General features: G+C 50.6%; 1 protein-coding gene across 6 annotated transcripts in view; it reads left to right on the top strand.

The window, feature by feature from the left end:
* Positions 1-18,007, top strand: part of PHC2 (polyhomeotic homolog 2) — a 102,817-nt gene that overhangs the window by 51,666 nt on the left and 33,144 nt on the right. For 3 of the 6 annotated variants that reach the window (XM_032246827.1, XM_032246826.1, XM_032246828.1), the window contains exons 2-7: positions 927-1,133; positions 3,967-4,125; positions 5,188-5,265; positions 5,696-5,860; positions 7,578-7,730; positions 8,829-9,141. In XM_032246827.1, coding sequence (XP_032102718.1) covers positions 981-1,133; positions 3,967-4,125; positions 5,188-5,265; positions 5,696-5,860; positions 7,578-7,730; positions 8,829-9,141 — 1,021 coding nt within the window. In that variant the 5' untranslated portion in view covers positions 927-980. The remainder of the gene's footprint in view (positions 1-926; positions 1,134-3,966; positions 4,126-5,187; positions 5,266-5,695; positions 5,861-7,577; positions 7,731-8,828; positions 9,142-18,007) is intronic. The other 3 variants (XM_032246829.1, XM_032246830.1, XM_032246831.1) reach the window with 2 other exon arrangements.

The raw sequence follows: 18,007 nt of genomic DNA, 5'->3' as shown, positions 1-18,007 counted from the left end.
GCTCACTGCAACCTCCGCCTCCCAGGTTCAAGCGATTCTCCTGCCTGCCTCAGCTTCCCAAGTAGCTGGGACTATAGGCACATGCCACCATGCCCGGCTAATTTTTTGTATTTTAGTAGAGATAGGATTTCACTGTGTTGCCCAGGCTGATCTCGAACTCCTGAGCTCAGGCAATCCACTCGTCTCAGCCTCCCAAAGTGGCTAATGCCTGTAATCCCAGCACTTTGGGAGGCCGAGGCAGGCAGCTCACTTGAAGTCAAAAGTTCAAGACCAGCCTGGCTGACATGGCAAAACCCTGTCTCTATTAAAAATACAAAAAATTAGCTAGGCATGGTGGCAGGCACCTGTAATCTCAGCTACTCAGGAGGCTAAGGCATAAGAATCGCGTGAACCCGGGAGATGGAGATTGCAGTGAGCCAAGATCATGCCACTGCACTCCAGCCTGACTGACAGAGACTCCAGTCTCAAAAAGCAGAGACCTCAGTTCCCAAGTGGCACCAGCACAGGCTGTTTGGAAAACTGGAAAGCTGATGTATACACTGTACAGTTGTCACTTGGTATCCACAGAGAACTGGTTCCAGGAACGCCCTTGGATGTCAAAATTCATGGAAGCTCACGTCCCTGATACAAAGTGGCATAATATTTGCATATAACTGACCCATATCCTCCTATATATTTTACACTATCTCTAGATTACTTACAATACCTCATACAATGTAAACGCTATGCAAATAGTTGTTACATTGTATTGGTTAGGGAATAATGACAAGAAAAAAGTACATGTTCAGTATAGACACTGTCTTTTGAATATTTTTGATCCGTGGTTGGTTGAATCCATGGATGTGAAACCCACAGATACTCAAGACCAACAGATACTCTCTAGTAAGCATCTGTCAAACAGTTCACTTCCGCCTCTTCTCTCCTAGCATCTGCCTGCCCTTCTGCCATCCGAGCACCCTGACTGCGCCACACTGCAGGTCATGGAGAATGAGCTGCCAGCCCCGCACACATCTAGCAGTGCCTGTGCCCCCAGCAGTACCAGTGGGGCCAGCAGCAGCAGTGGTGGAAGCAGCCGCCCCGCCGGGCCCCAGATTTCTGTGTACAGTGGTATTCCTGACCGGCAGACCGTGCAGGTAAGATTCTAATTGATCCAGGAATTAAACTCCTTATTAGTCTCCAGGGCTAGCCAGGAGGAGGTGCTGGGACTATCTGGTGGAATAATCTGGATGTGGACTGTAGAACAAGCACAGGAGAGTGAGTTAGTAGATACACATTGTGTATAGTTACGAGGGTGAAGGATGCAAAATGGCCCAATCAGGGAGTTTGGAGGACACATGCGTGTAAGAGTAAAGGGCAGACAAGTAACAATAACAGCACATGACCAAGAGCTGCTCTGCCATCACCCACACCCATTCTCTAAATGACCATTGCCCAGTGAAGAACAGATCTCACTTTTTCAAAGACCAAAAGCCAAAAAAGAACCCCCCAATAAGCCTTTGTCATTGCAGCTTTTTACCTTCTCCCCTAAAGTGGCAGTTGGCAAGTGTCATCCACAAGGCCTTCCAGGCGGCGGCTCACTGCTCCTAAATGTAGTCAGGGCCATCTGCTGTGTGCCCGACACAGTCCTAAGCATTTTGCATATTTATCCTTTTGGTTGTTATTAGGCATAATTCTGTAGTTGAGAAAACTGGGGCTCAGAGAAGGTAACAACTTGTTCAAGGTCATTCAGGTAAAGAAAAAAAACTGAACCTAACACTCACCCCAGACTTGTGTTCTTAATCACTACATTTGAGGTTCCTGGATAATGCAGGCAGAAAAGAGAGACCACAGCCGATAAGTGTTTACTCCCAGTGACTTTGCTATTACAGTTTGGATATACTAGAAAAGTGACCTCATCCTGCTTTGGCCTTAGGTCCAGAGAAGGGAACAGGAGAAAAGCTGCAGCAGACAGTAAGAGGGCCTGAAAACCTGAGTTAGAGAAGACGCCGTCAGATGCCCAGGACTCTTCCCTCTCCCGGTTGTTTCCACCTCGTGCTTAGTGACTCCACATTTCCTGCTCCTACCCTTGCCCCCAGCCCCAGCCCCTGGCCCATCATGCATGAGGACCTTAGCTCTGGTTTCTAGCCACGACATTTGGTTGTACCCACTCCTGCCACTCATCACAGTTCGAGGCACAAGGGGGTCTTGGGTTCTGCTCTGGCGACTGGAATCACCCAAGGTAGCACGCAGAACCATCCTGGGCTCCTCCTGTCTCCCTTCATTAACATCGTGTCATGAGGAAGGGTCACAGTATCTCAACTACGCGGGCTGGACTACTGGACTCACTTTCAGGAGTCTAACAAAGGCCTAGACAAAGGGAATAAGGAAAAATAATTCTGGGAGATCAGGAGAGAAAAAGAATGGAGTTAAAATAAAACAGTATCTCAGAGAGGACCGTTCATGTCAGAGGAGTGGAATCTGGGGAAGCATGTGGAAGAGTTGAGACAGGGATGTCTGGGGAGGCACCAGAGCCTTTGAGGATCTGCAATACCAGGCTGTTTTTACAGAACCCCAAATCTGAGCCAAAAGCTGTTTTGTCCTAGAGCTGTCAGCCCTAGAAGTCACACCAAGCTGGGGAAAGCCTGTCCGGCCCCTGGGCCCCATCCTGGCAAGGCTTGCTCACCAAGACAGGGTCTAGGGTCAGGAGCTGCCTGTGGCCAGGGATTCAGCAGAGGTAAGGGTAGAAAACGGGGAAGCCTGGTCAAGGCCAGTGCAGGGCATCAACTGGAAAGAGATGGCAGGAGGGTGACCAGTGGGAGAAGGCAGGAGAAGCATCTCTGGGACTCAGGGGAAAAGGCACTCTCTGTTCTTTGTTCCTGGAGATGGGGACGATCAAAGGACAGCCTTTTGTCCTTTCCAGGAGATCACCCAATCCCATCAGGAAAGAAGGAACAAGCAATAAGGCCAGGGAATGGGAGACAGTAGCTAAAAAAGAAGGAATGATGGAGAGAAAGAGAGAGGAAGGGAAAGAATAAAAGGGGGCCAGGTACAGTGGTTCATGCCTATAATCCCAGCACTTTGGGAGGCCGAAGTGGGCAGATAACCTGAAGTCAGCAGTTCAAGACCAGCCTGTCCTACATGATTAAACCCCATCTCTACTAAAAATACAAAAAAAATAGATTAGCAAGGTGTGGTAGTAGGCACCTGTAATTCTATCTACTCGGGAGGCTGAGGCAGAATTGCTTGAACCTGGGAGGCGGAGGTTGCAGTGAGCCAAGGTCGCACCATTGCACTCCAGCCTGGGCAATAAGAGTGAAACTCCATCTCAAAAAAAAAAAAAAGAATAAAAGGGGAGTGTGCTGTCCCTGTGGCACTGGCCTGCTCTGCAAGGCCCAGGCAACCTTCTTCTAAGGGATTGATGGGACTCTGAGAAGCTGTGGGCAAAGCCTGGGGAGTAGCCCTGGGCCTAGCCTCAAGGACAAGGCGTTGTCTCCGCCTGAATTTGCCTGTGGCCAGCTGTTGCTGAAGCTGGCGTAGGCCCCTTGCTGACTTGGCTCTTCCCTCCCACCCCATTCTTCTCCCTGCCTTATTGAGCTTCACCCTCATCTGAGGATGCAGAGTGACAGAGGGAGAGGAGTGCTAGACAAGCCTGCTGGAGACACCTCTGTCCCCCTGAGCCTCCCTACTGCCCAAGAGTTGGTTAAAGCCTGGTGTGCAGCTCTGATTCTCCTCACTGAGGCAGTTGATGCAGGAGCAGGCTGTGCTGGGGAGGAGCTGCAGAGAGAGGCAAGATAGACAAGGTTACACATGATACAGAAGCTCTGCGAACAGGTGTCCTCCCACTGCCCTAGAGAGTGGCCACAATTGGTTATGGTGGTGGCCACAGATCCTGGCATCTCCCAAGGTTAGACCTGGAAGGCGTTACTGCCAAAGGGGTGTCCTGTGTGGCAACTGCCAGCCTGGCTCTTCCCCTCCCTCCCTCCTCAGGTGATCCAGCAGGCCCTGCACAGACAGCCCAGCACGGCCGCTCAGTACCTGCAGCAGATGTACGCTGCCCAGCAGCAGCACCTCATGCTGCAGACCGCAGCGCTCCAGCAGCAGCACCTCAGCAGCGCTCAGCTCCAGAGCCTGGCGGCCGTGCAGCAGGTGAGACTGGGGAAGGACCTCAAGGCTGGTGCCAGGTGTCCTGGTTGTGGAGGCAAAAGGGAGAGGAAGCAGGCACCGCACCCACGCTTCACATCCTTCTCTTACTGCATCCTAACAGAGTCCTTGTGAAGCGGGCACTACTGTCATTATCTCCTTTTGGCAGATGCAGGACAGGGCCCAAGGTCATGCAGCTAGTGAGTGGAGCAGCAGGATTCTAGACCAGGGAAGAAGTGCTGGGAGCCCCTGTTCTAACCACATCACCGCAGGTCTAAGGAGGACCGTGGGTTCCAAGGAAGCATTCACAAACGAAGGGCACTGCCTGGTTAGCTTGTCTGAGAGCCTCCCATTGTGGCTCTCTCTCCTCCTTGGCTGAGAACACATTCATTCATCCATTCAGCAAAACATTTTATGTACCTTCTGTGTGCAAAGTTTATATCAGGCACTGGGTATACGGAGCACCCTGTCTTCCTGGCGCTCATAATGGAAGACAGCAAGTAAACAGAAACCAAAATAGCCAAGGGAACAAAATATTTAAATCCCTATGTTATAATAAGCACTATGAAAGAGAACAGATTGCTCCGACCGAAGGACAAAGTGGATGGCCTTGCATTGCATGGTCAGGGAAGGCCTGTCTGCTGGAGTAACACCGGAGCTGACACTTGAAGGATGAGAAGCTGGCTATGGGGAGAGGGGCAGTTTGGACACTCCAGCTCATGTCTGCAGATTCTCTGTGGGGCTGCGCTAGCCAGGTGTGATGGTGGTAGAGTTGAGGGCTCCACACACCGAAGGCAGTGGCCTGATAGCTGGAGTGCTCAGTGGCAGTGCCTGGGCTTACTCAGTCCTCTCAGCAATCCTATCAGGCAGGTACTGCTACCATCCCCACCTTATTCACAGAGGAGGTGGGTTCTTGCTGTGGACCACACAGAGGAGGCAGGTTGGGGGCTGACCTCCAGAGGCTGCTGGCCTTAACACCAGCCTGCAGCACCTCCTGTGGATGATGAGAGCCCAGGAGTGCCTGGGGGAGGTCTGGGACTCTAACAAGAGAAGTTTGTTCTTTTCTAGGCAAGCCTGGTAGCCAACAGACAAGGCAGCACTTCAGGCAGCAATGTGTCTGCGCAGGCCCCGGTCCAGTCATCTTCGGTGAGTAGAACGGGGGAGCAGCAGGAGTCAACAGCCCCAGGACCAAAATGCCCATGCATTCCCACACCCAGTTGTGGTGAATCCGTAGCCATGTAGCATCATGGCTGGAATCTGTTGCTCTTGCCAGGGGAAAAAAAAAAAAAGACATGTCTCTTACTGACCTTTAGGTTAGTAACTCCCTGTCATTCTCCCAGTGTCAGCGCTCTCTGCTGATAGCTGAGTTCTCTCAACATCGATCCCCCTGCAGCTTGGCACCAAGGTCAGAGATGGGGCAGGGCAGGGGGATGCGCCGAGGCTAAGGACCACAGATGGTCCTGAAGGAGGCTGAATAAACCAAGGAACAGGAGAGCGGGCAGGAAGAAATGGATGAGGGGGACACAGTTCACCAGAAGAACCTTCCGTCTCCTACCTCGCATGTCTCTCTCATCAGATCAACCTGGCAGCCTCCCCAGCAGCAGCCCAGCTCCTCAACCGGGCCCAGAGCGTGAACTCTGCAGCAGCCTCAGGCATCGCTCAGCAGGCCGTGCTCTTGGGCAACACGTCGTCCCCAGCCCTGACTGCAAGCCAAGCGCAGATGTATCTGAGGGCACAGATGGTGAGTAACCATGGCCAGGGCTGTGGCTCAGGGGCACCAGAAAGACAGAGGCAGAGAAGCTGGGAGCTGGGAGATGGAGAAGGATGGGGAGGAAGCACTAGGGGCAGGGGCAGGAGGTAAGGGGTGGGATAAAGAAGGGGGCCTGGAAGGCTGAGAGGGAGCTTTGGTACAGGCTCAATGAGTCACAAAGGGTGGGGCTCCAGGCTGAAACAGAGAAAGTTACCTGGGATGCTACCTTTCCTTCTCTTCCTAGAGTGAAACGGAAGTGTCCCCTTCTTATCAGAAACTACTCAAAATTAATCAGGTGGGCAGAGGGGTTCATGCCCAGGTGGTCCCGGACACCCAGACATCCATGTGTGCTCGACAGAAATGGGGTCTTCCCCTTCCTACCAACCTTACAAGGACTGGCCACCTCTAACTCAGGGGCCAAAGATGCTTTCCAGCTTCAGGGCATGCTGCTGCTCCCACTGTCCCCCCAGCAGGGCCCCCATTCTAATCAAGGTCAGCTGAGCTTGTTTGGGCAGTATGTACTCAGGTGACATCAGCTCTTTCCTTTGCACCATCCCTGAGGGATGTAAAGGTTCTTAGGAGCCTACCAGGTCCCTAAGATTTAGGAGAATGTCCTGGGAAAATGGCAGCACACTCCCTGGGCGGCAGTAGCATGCAGCCCCAGGTAGGGCTCAGTCACTGTGGGTCATGTCCCTGCCTCCTATTCTGATGTCTGCTCCTTCGGCCCCTTGACACACTATCCGGAAGGTAACACAGTCCTACCCCTCCCTTTGTTCTTAAGGCCAGAACTTGACGCTTGGATCTTGTCTGGTCTCATTCCCGCTCATTTGTTCTTGGCTCTGAGTTCATCATTTGAGGCCCATCTCCATCCCCAGGGAATAGCCTCTTACCCACAAGGCATGACGTAGACTTCCATTTCCTAGGGAACTGGACAGCCACACTGTGATGCTGCCCAAAGCTGACTCTGTCTCTATGTCCTACTCCGCTGGGGTCGACACCTGCCTGTCTGCCTCCCTCCCCAGAGCAGGGCATACACCCACAGAGAGGCAAGCACAGTTGCGCTATCGCAGAGTTCTAGGGATAGCACCCTGTCAAGGCAGCAGCACGTCCACACTGATGCAGTGCTAGACTCCCACGGAGGTGAACTGCACCCCGCAGGACGGGATTCAGACCCGAGGACAGCTCCAGGCGGTCCGCCTCCTCCACTGTTGTTGTCTCTGGGCCCCTCTAAATCTAAATTTGACTAGAAAAAGACCAAAAGTATCAGCGAACTTGATCCCCTGGGGGACAGTCTTGTCCTGGCTGAGCCCTGGGGTCAACAGTGGGTTAGAAGTGGAAGGTGGTCCTAGGGCGTCGGTCTCAGCCCACGGTCCCTGCTTCCCAGGATGTTGAGGAGACGGTGGCTTCAGTGTATCCTGGGAATATTGGTCTCCTCTAGGATGAGCCCCTCTCAGAGGATTCTGAAGGGAACTCAGCTTTGGTGTAGGCCAGAGCAGCTCTCCCCACGCCACCCCTGCACCCAGCCTGGGTCAGGACGCCAGGAGCCGCTGGAGAAAGGCAGGCGCTCCCCTCGGACTCCCCCTTTTCCTTGCTTTTCTACTTCTACCATCCTGACCTCCCCCATAGCCACTCCTGGGCTAAGCAGTTGTGTCCTGTGGCTAAGCCCACATCGGGCAGGTAAAAGGCACCTCGTTTCCTGTGATTCCAGGCCCAGCCAGGTAACCTGGTGCAGGTAGCTAGGAGCCTAGGCGGCACTGTTCCTTTGTCCCCTCAGCTCATCTTCACGCCCACGGCCACCGTCGCTACTGTGCAGCCTGAGCTCGGCACTGGCTCCCCCGCCCGGCCCCCCACCCCCGCCCAGGTGAGGACTCCATGCTTGTGGGAGGGCAGGGGGGTGGGCACCCCTGTAGAGGGGCACTGATGCTGGGGATGGGCACAAGGAGAGGCTGGGATCGGCTAGGAAAGCAGGTGGGAGACAGGACACCCCAGCACCCCCAGGCCTGCACAGCCACTATCCTCCAGAAGGCCTCGGCCCCTCCTGGCTCTGTTTTGCTCCCTCAAACACACGTCAGGAGCCAGAAGGCAGCCTGCTGAGGCCAACATGATTGCCAGGGAGGGGTGGGCTGTGCTACCTCTGTACCTTACACCTGCCCCAGGTTAGCTGGTCTGGCTCCTGCTGCTTCAGAAGTGGAAAGTCCCACTCCGGTCACACACGGTAGTGCTGCTAGGACTGGTGAAAAATGGCATAAAAAGAGGGAGCAGAGACGTGTCCTGCTCAGCTAGGAGCACACAGATACTACTGTGGCTGGGAAGATTCTGTGGGCAGTAGGGAAGGAACCCCTCCCACTCCCATCTCCCCATCCTCATCTACAGAATGGGGAGGAGAAGGGGAGAGGGCTGGTAGCAGGATTTTCTGAGTCTGACACAGCCTCTGTCTGTCCAGCAGAGGGCGCCAGGGACCAGGCTGAGTAAGTGTGCCGGGAGCACGGCAACCTTATTCTGAGACAAGATAACCCTTTGCCTGGTGGCCTTGCTGGTCAGTTAACTTCCACTTTTGCCCTGGCCTTTTCCAGTGCAGGAAGCCCCATGCTCCTCCTCGCTGGGAATTATTTCTGGATGGTGTTCATCAATCCTGAAAGTGTGGGGGAGGAGGGAGGGCAGCAGAAGGGACAGAACCTGGCCTCCCCACCCCTGCCGGCCCGTTTGGGCAGCAGGCCGTTCTCAGAACTCAGCCTCCTCTGCTGGTGGATGCAGTCACAGCGAACTCTCTGGCCCTTAAGCAACTCCACGTGCTTCTGGTTCCTCATCTAGCCCCTAACACATTCTCTCTTTCTCTCTGATTTGACAACCTCCTGTTCTACTCAGCCATTCCTGGATCCATCCCTCTCTCCCTCTTAGTTGTGTGTTGGCATTGCGACTACCCGCAATCTCTGGACTCCCACAGACCCCTCTTTTCCAGGTACAGAACTTGACCCTCCGAACACAGCAGACGCCAGCGGCAGCAGCCTCGGGCCCCACCCCCACTCAGCCTGTCCTGTCCAGCTTGGCCCTGAAACCCACACCTGGCGGTAGCCAGCCTCTGCCTACCCCAGCACAGGGCAGAAATACTGCTCAGGCTTCCCCTGCAGGTGCCAAGCCTGGCATAGCCGACAGTGTGATGGAGCCACTCAAGAAAGGAGATGGCAACAGCAGTGTGCCAGGGAGCATGGACGGCCGGGCTGGGCTTAGCCGGACAGTTCCTGCTGTAGCTGCCCACCCCCTCATTGCACCAGGTAAGGTCTTCAGGAAGCAGGAATCCTTGCCCAGAAAACTCAGGGCCGTGGGTCAGGAGGAGACTTTTAGACTTCCCTTTTTCCCATGGACTTGCAGAGATACCAGCCATGGGTCTTTCTGTCCTCCCTCCCTATCTCAAAGTGTCCATCAGCTCCTGACTGTGCCATGCTTCTGGTCTAACTGTAGGCAGGGCAGCCATGTCGGTTGGAATAAAAGTCCTTCTGCACAGTGGGCACAGCGATGAATCGGGGTACACAGCCACAGCTCTGGAGCTGTGGGCACAACCTGGAGTGGCTGGAGGCTAGCAATTGGACTATTTTGAAATTCTCCAAGACTCAGCAAAAAGTCCAGGGGCTAGCCAGAAGCATGTAAGAACCAGACAGGGAGACAGGAATGTAGGAAGTTTGTTTTTTCTCATCATTCAGCAAGCATTTGTTGATTAGTGTTTGCCAATCATGTTGCCAGCTGTAGGTGTGCAGAGATAAATGAGACTCAGGTCCTGCCCTTCAAGGAGGGCACAGTCTTGCTAGGGAGACAGATAAGTACAGGGCAATAGAGCATGACAAATGCCATAATAGATCTAAGCTCTGAACGTTGTCAGAACAGAGGAGCTCTCTAGCCTTGAGGAGAGGAGCTAGGAGAGGCTTGCCAGTGAGGGTGACACTGGAGAATAAATCTAGCAGATTCCTTGAGAGGCAAGTCTGATGAATCAGCACGCCTTAGCTAGACCCCTTCCCCTGCCTACCAGAACTCTCCTGCACTGCCCATTGCAGGCAATCTTTAATGGGAAAATCTGCCAAGAGCCCAAGAAGCCAGGCCCATCAGTCTGGGAATAAGACCACACTGTTTTACCCTAGAAATAGAGTGGTGGACCACATGGCTTTGCATTAAAGAGAGAGTCACGCTAATCACATCCCTGAGACAGCCACTGACCTCAGTCCTCACTCAAACCACTTTACCATCCAATCTAGCCTGCAGGGTTTTTTGTTGAGAAAATATATCAAGAGTATATCTCAATGCATCTTTGTCAAAACAGGATAGGATTTTTTTTTCCCTAAAGGAGTATGCAGTCCAAAGGAGGGAGCCAGATATAGAAGCAAATCCATTCTACTTCATAAATTCTATTTTAGGACTAAGTACCAGGCACAGTGTGGGCACAGATGGTCAGCTGCCTGCCAAGCAGAATGGGTCAGAGATGCCATCCCTCAGAGGACATGGCATATGAGTCTTGCAGCCCAAGCACGTGACCCGCAGAGTGGGGAAGATGCCCAGGCAGCCACGTGGCACAGAGTTTGGAGGAAATGTAATCGAAATCTCTCATTCACCTTCTCTAGGTTTCAGAAATCACCCAGGGCCAAAGGGTCAGTCGCTGCATTCCAGCGGCCACCGCTGAGCCAAGAAAGGCACCTCCCCACGGAGGCCTCACTGCCCTGTGGCTTCAGATGTTTCTCACTGTCTGGCATGGCCTTCTCCAGAAAGTGGCCCAGCCTCTTCCTTTTATGGAAAAAGAAAGTGAGGTTCAGAAGGGCAGACTGGGGGCTCTTTCAATGTGTTGAAAGCAGCTTGGACTAGAGCTGAGACCCCAAATGAGCACTTCTATTTTCTCATTCAATCTGCATGCCCTGGAGGACCATCTGCGTCTCAGGCCTTCCTGAGAACCCCCTTCTGGCCCAGGCCGAAATGTAAACTCCCTCTAAATCTAAGCCAGCCCCCCCAAGTTCTAACACTGTTCAAAAGAAAGACTAGTTCTTGGGTTCCTCCTAAGGCTGCTAGGCAACTCGGTTCTCAAGAAAACTGGACAGAAATGAGACCAGCACTCACGGGATGTCCATCATGTGCTGGATCTCGTGCCCTGCATTTGTACGCATCGCACTCTTTAAACCTTGGAAAGATCCCTGTCTGGGAGGTGGGATCTTTGTCCATTTTACAGATGAGCAAACTGAAGCTCAGAGAGGTTCTCCAGGAGCTTACTACTTATGTCACTCACTCAAGGTGACCTAAGTAATAAGTGGCAGAGCTGGGGGCCAGAGCACTGTGTTCTTCATCTCAAGCCAGATTGCCCCTCTCAGCTCTTATAGTAATCTGGGGCTTCCTCAGCCTTTCCTATTTCTAGCCCAAAGCTGAAAGAGTCTGGGGGTTCTAAGCCTGTTCAGGGTTTGCAGAGTCTGGTGGAGACCCGGTGTGAAGGTAAACACCAGCAGGTGACAGGCTTGAGGCCCAAGGGCCTGAGGCTAACAGTGCATGGCTAGAATGCAGCGCAGAGACCAGTGGCTCCACAGAACTTTCTATGGAGCAGCTGGGAGCTGCAATCCCACAAAGAACCTCTCCCCAGAGACACAAAGCAGTGGGCCCTGCATTGTTCCTGCCTCCCACCATCTCGTTCATTCTTCCTCTCTCCCACCCCTTCCTCTCTGGAAGCCCAGCGATTGCATGCCCCCACTCCCACCTCCCAGATGGAAGGCAGCTAGGGAGGCTTAGGAGGGGTAGATCCTCTCAGGGCCTCTGGATAAAAAAGACTGAAATCATTCTTAGGACCTGGGGGGTGGGGGGCAGCTGGGAGCAGCACCTGTCTTGAGCTACACAGTTCCCTGGGCAGAGGTGACTTTTGGCCTCCTGCACAGCCAACCCACTGTCAATGAACCAAGGGATCTGAGAGCAGGAAAGAAGAGCATGCTTGAGCGTGTGTGTGTGTGTGTGTGTGTGTGTGTGTGTGTGTCTGGGAGAGAGAAAGCGAGCGAGCACATGCATTTTTTGTTTGTTATTGGAGCATTTTTTTGAGCTGGCTGGCTGGCTGGCTGCCCCCAGGGAAAGTAACCAGTGGAGACTTGTGGTGGGCAGTTGAGGGGGGTGGGTATGGCAGACAGGAATGTGTTCTCCTGGGGCTGTTTCCTCCCAGAGCAGGCAGACCCTCCAGTCCCAGCTGGGACTGCTCCCACTGACAGCTGTTTGGGGGCAAAGCCCCTCCCCCATGGCAAGCTCCCTGCTGTTCCTGCTCCTGTCACCTTGGCAACCAGCTTCTTTAGGCTCTGCAAATAGAAAAGGTCCCTTATGCCGAGAAAAGGGGTGGGGGAGCCGGTGGGGGAGGGTAGTAAGGGGCGGGGAACAGAGCCTAAGAGGTTGGGCTTTGGAGGGGAAGGAAGGCGCCTTGCCTGCCCTTCTCAGTGACGTGACTGAGCAACAGAGGGCAGAAGAGGGGCAGGCAGCAGGGGTCCCTTGGGCCTGGCCTCCAGGGAAGCCGAGTCCTAAGGGAGTGGGCCACAGCCCCAGATAGGAGACTTGGTTCTTGGGAGTCCTCATTCTAGTGGATAAACTCTGGGATTTGGGTGCACACTCAGGCCCAAAGGTGAGGAGAAAGTTACTGACCGGGAGGGAGATGCTGTGATAAAGGGGAACTGTCAGGTTGTTGAAAAGCTGGGGCCCTTTCACCCAGTTGGGCCTCCAGATGCCAGGTCTTTGTTCTGCATCCTCAGCCCGCCTCAGGTCTCAGCTGAGGAGCGAGAACTCTGTTCAAAGGCCACACAGCTGCTTTGTTTGAACACAGAAAGCGTTTTGTGCAGGGGACAGTGATTTCTGTCTGTGATAGGCTGGACAATGCAACATTGCTTATTCTAGGATTCTTAGGTACCTTATTTCCCTCCCAAAGCAGCCTCCAAACTGTAAGCACACTTTTACTTAGGGAATCCAATAAAAAACAAAGCATACAGGTGGGACTGTCACTCACTAGAAATCCCCAATGATTTTGATGTTAAAATTGTGGAGGCAGCCATGAAGGTCATTTCACCTGTCCACCGTAGCACCAAATTTAGATAACGAAGAATCTCTTTTTATGTTGGGAGAAAAATCCAGATGACATAGGTTATCAGTGGAGGAGCTTTCTGTTTTGCTCAACATCTTTCACTGTGTGTGCGAGCCTGTATGCGTGTATGTGTGAGAGAAAGCCAACTGTGACACACAAAGGGACTTGGAATTGGTGGGCGTTTCTTCTTTCCTGAAATTCTTCACCCTCGGCTTCCATTAGACTATTTCTGTGGTTGCTGTGGGATAACAGTAATAACTACCAGTTAATGAACAGCCATGTTTCACGTACTGTACTAAATGCTTTACCTACATATCTCACTTAATCTCTACTGTGATTATTCCATTTCACAAATGAAAGAGGTATGGCTCAGAGTCACTGTCATCGCCAAACCATTTGTCTCTTTAACTATTTAGCTCAATAGATACTCATTCAGCACCTATCATGTACCAAACATTATGCTGAGTACTATGGGCATTAAAGAGATGAACAAGTTTAAATTCTAATGGGGGCTACAGAAATTTGAGTGGAACTTTGAAATATGAGTAAGTTTCAAGAATGGAACAGAAGGAGGAGGATCTCAGCTGGCACTGGGAAGCACCTAAGCCCAGCATGGGTATGTGGGACCATCTGTGTGCATAGGTGCGACCCTCCTTCCTTTTCTCTTGCCCTCTGCCATTAGCTGTGGGTCTCCCAAAACTCAGTCCTGTGCCCCTGTGTTTCACTCACAGAGGATTTTGTTGGTTCATACCTTTCAGACATCCACCACCTGTCTGCCAGTGACTTCCTAACACACATCCATCCCTGTCCTCCTCCCTTCTCTCCACACATTTCAGCTGTCTGTAGGATGGACATCACCCCACCTGCATACAAGATTTTTTTTTTAATGTGGATAATTTGTAAAACAAAAACCTTGTGTCTTCCTCTCTGGAAAGGCCCCCTCTACCAGTTTCCTGAGCACTGTCCACAATCACGAGGTCCTCCTGCACCCCAGAATCACAGAGTTATTTTGACTTCACATTCAGATAACAGGTAGTATTTTAAGATTAGCTACCATTTACTGGGCATTTACTAGGCATTGAACAAAGGCAGTGAACCTCTTTGTTGTATAAACAAAATATTGCATTTGATACTAACAGCTATGTGGTATGTACCACCATTTACAGGACAGGAAGTCAAGATCTGGAGAGGTTAAGCAATTTATCTAAGACTGCACAGCCTGTTGGTGGCAGAGCTACCAGGGAGGCAGAGTGTTCAGTGGGTAAAGCAGTGGGGTTCGGAGTTAACCTGGTTTCATACCCCAGTTTCATCACCTATTAGTTTAATGACCATGATCAAGTTACCTAAGCTCTGTAAACCTCCATTTCCTCCTCTGTAAAACAGAGGTGATTATATTTCCCACAGGCCGTAAATGAGATGGCCTGCGCAAGTGACCGGCACAGAGAAAGCCCTCCCTCATTCCCACCCTCCCTCACCACCCAGCTTATCACCAGTTTGTCACCAGGTTCTAATGACACTTCCCCTTGTTTTGGCTTCCTGCTTTACTTAAGGCCTGCTGATGGGATGACGCTTAACTGATCACCAGGACATCCTACTCACAACTGCTAGAATTATCTCCCTCAGAGACTGTGTTATTTCCTTCTTGTTTAAAAATCTTCACTGTGTCTTTAGGAACTCCTTGATCAGCTGGAATGCCTAGTCTTTAGTAAGGGCTCATTAAGTATCATGTTAATGACTATGACTATCTGACTCCATGGGGGACCTTCAAATCCCTCCCCCAACTGCCCACTGCTCCTCTCTGACTGCTCATGGCAGCCTCATGCAGACCCTCTGTTATGGCCAAGCAAATATGCTGTTGTCTCTTCTCTCCAACTTCTACTCCTTTGTGACTTTCTTGGCCTGTCATATGCCCTTTCTCTCCCTGCCTCCTGGCATAACAATTCCTTTTTGTTGTCCATACCTCCAAGATGGCCTCTAGAATTCTCAACTGCCTGCAACTAATACTAGGCTTGCTATACTCGCTTGTCCTTACTGACTTGTGTTATTCACTTGACCATCAGCATCTTGTTATATGCAAGGTGCCATGCCTCACCTGTCAAACGAAGTTCCCCTTCACTTACTGCATCGTAAAAGTCCCTTGGAAATGACTCTCAGCTCTTGCTTGTAAAATAAAAACACTGCTCAGTTGCCTCATGGGCTTCTTGTTAGAAATAAATGAGATTTAAATGATAAAAATTCTTTAAGAAGTTCAAAGCAATACACAGATCACAGGTAGTATTTTAAGGATAGCTACCATTTACTGAGCATCTTCTAGGTACCAGTTGTTAAGCAAAGGCAGTGAACCTCTTTGTGGTTTAAACAAAATACTGCATTTGATACTAACAGCTATGTGGTATATACCACCATTTACAGAACAGCAAGTCAACATCCGAAGAGGTTAAGCAACGTATCTAAGATTGCACAGCCTGTCAGTGTCAGAGCCAAGATTTAAACCCAGATCTGACTGACTCTAAAACCCATGCCTTTATCGACTCACTTACGCTATACTGCTATCCTCTGCCAAGGGCAGAGTCGTGACAGAAATGCAGGTGACAGTTTCTTTTTTAATGCTCCAAGCTACTTAGCAAAGAATCCTGTACACGGCAAGTATTTGGTAGTTTTCCCAGAGGGCTGCAGAACAGGCCCGAATACGTTCAGGCAGAATCACACTATGATAGAGTGCCCCTGCAGGGGCAACCCAACACTGTTTTATAAGTTTCTTACAGCAAACTTCCCTTAGCTCTGCTTCCCCTTTCAAACTCCTGCTGACCCCAAGCCAAGGGAATGCATCATGGAAAACGTGTCTGGCTATTGCTTTAGGGTTTTCTAAAAGGAGCTTCTTTGTCTATTCTAGTGTATGTGGAGCGCTGACCTCTACAGCCAGCCCCAACCTCAGTTACCTCCTGCAGCCTAATCATGTGAGACATCTTGAGGAATAAGCAGCCCCTAGAAGGTGCCAGCATAACTTAGGCCCAGCTGAAAACTGCCTCCTCTTCTGACTCCTCTCTCTTAGACACCTTGGGCTTCAACTAATGCCCTGGAGATCCCCGAATTCACCATGGTATTTTATGCCTCTGAGTCTTCCTGAATGCTGTTCCCTTTGTCATCTTCCTAACTCTGAATCATGTTAAACACTTACTTGCTCTGGGAAACCTTCTCTGCTCTCCTTCCAAAGCTGACTCCCCTTTTCCACGTTCTCAATATTCTGTGCTTATCTCCTATCATAATGTTTACCAAATTATGCTGAGAGTATCTGTCTACCATCTGTTTTACTAAACTGTAATCTCTTCTAGGGACCATGTTTTAGCCACTACCAAGCATAGTACTTGGTGTGTGGTAGGTGTTTAGTAAATTGTGTATTGAGTGAATGAATAGTTGGAAGTGTATCTTGACTTAAGAGTAGTGACTAGTGAAAAGATCTGCCATTCCCCTCCCACAGGCAGTCTCCTTGCTTGTAGGCCAGGTAACCTCTAATTCTGGGCAATTAGAGTGGACTTCTATGAAAATAAGTGCATAAGTAGTTCTGCAACTATACCTGGTATGCTTTGGGGCAAGTGTCTCAGCATTTCTGAGACAGTGAGTCGTTTCCTGCATACTCGAACCCTTGAAAACAAGTTTTGTGGGATAAACAAGTCCCGCCATGTTGTCTGTCATTCATTCAGCAGTACTGATGGAGCATTCACTAAATTCAAGATATTTTGGAGGAAACAAATGACTCACATAAATTCTACCTACTAAAGGAGATAAGACACTTACTGAAATAACTCTGAGATAGGTGTCATCCTTACCTCCATTTTAAAGCTGACGCCACAGAGGTACACAGAGGTCAAGTAACTCACCCCATGCACACAGCCGGTAAGCAGCAGAGTTGGAATTCAAATCCAAGCATTTTGACTCAAGAGCTCACACTTGACTTCTGGGCATACTGCTTCTCTGAGGGAAGCGCAAAGCAAGCGGCCTGAATGTCATCCCAGAGAAAGAGGAAAGTCCTGTCAGCTGTAAGGGCCAGGGAATGGTGACTAGGATTTGATTTGTGGCACTCCAGACAATATAAGAAAAGGCATATACTCTGTACAAGGTACGGTGAACAGTAAAGATTGCGTGAGTCAAAGAAGTAATAAAAAGTAAAAGGTTAGTTTATGTTGTAAAAATATCTTGATTGCCTGCCAGGGGCTTCAGACAACCACAGACAAAGGAGCGTCCTGGTGGTTTTTAGTGAGAGATCAGATCTGTGCACTAGGAAGATTGGTTTGCACTCTCTAAGCTGGATTAGAGAGAGAAGAAACTGGACTCAGGAAGACCCTTTACAAAGTTACTGCAATACTCTAAACAAAAGGATATTTTTTTTGATCCAGGATAATGCTGCAGTTAAATCCTGATCTTTGTTTTTATTAACCTCGAAAAGTTAAGGGTGTATTAGTATATCCCCCAAAACACCTTGGGGTCTCTGATCTGTGAATTGATTCAAGCCTTTTGAGCTTTATTTCCAGCCATGGTGTACAGTAGCCTCATCTGTCCTAAGACAATGGCTTTCAGTTTTCCATGAGAAGCACAGGGTGGGGAGAAAATGGGATAGGAGAGGAAGCACAGGAATAGAAGCCAGGCCAGCAGCTCCCTTTCCCAGTCTTTTGGGAAAATGAATATGTGCTGTCCCTACCTATACCCTTTTATGCTGTATGGATTTAGAAGCTTTTCCCTCTATAACCCTTTTTCCTCCTTATTAATCCTGAATTGTAAACTACTTTCCTGCTGTAGCCACCCCATCAAATTCTAGATGTGGAAGAGATTCATGTGATCACCTAGCCCAGACTTCCTGTTTCACAGATTAAACTCTAAAGCTCTGAGAAAGAAGAGTACCTTGTCTCAGGCCACACAGCCAGCAAGTAGTGGGGTATGCCATTGATCCTCTTAGCATTCCTGACCTGGACCATCTCCAGCTCCCGCCTCACATGGGCAGCCGCTAGAATGAGTCCACATTCCAGGGGCAGGAATCCAGTGATTTTGCATTAGGGAGAAAAGGGTTTTGGTTG

This window comes from Sapajus apella, unplaced genomic scaffold (assembly GCF_009761245.1).
Source record: "Sapajus apella isolate SASKATOON/1434 unplaced genomic scaffold, GSC_monkey_1.0 scaffold62, whole genome shotgun sequence".
NCBI classification, from domain to species: domain Eukaryota; kingdom Metazoa; phylum Chordata; class Mammalia; order Primates; family Cebidae; genus Sapajus; species Sapajus apella.
This window is presented reverse-complemented; position numbering and strand designations above follow the sequence as displayed.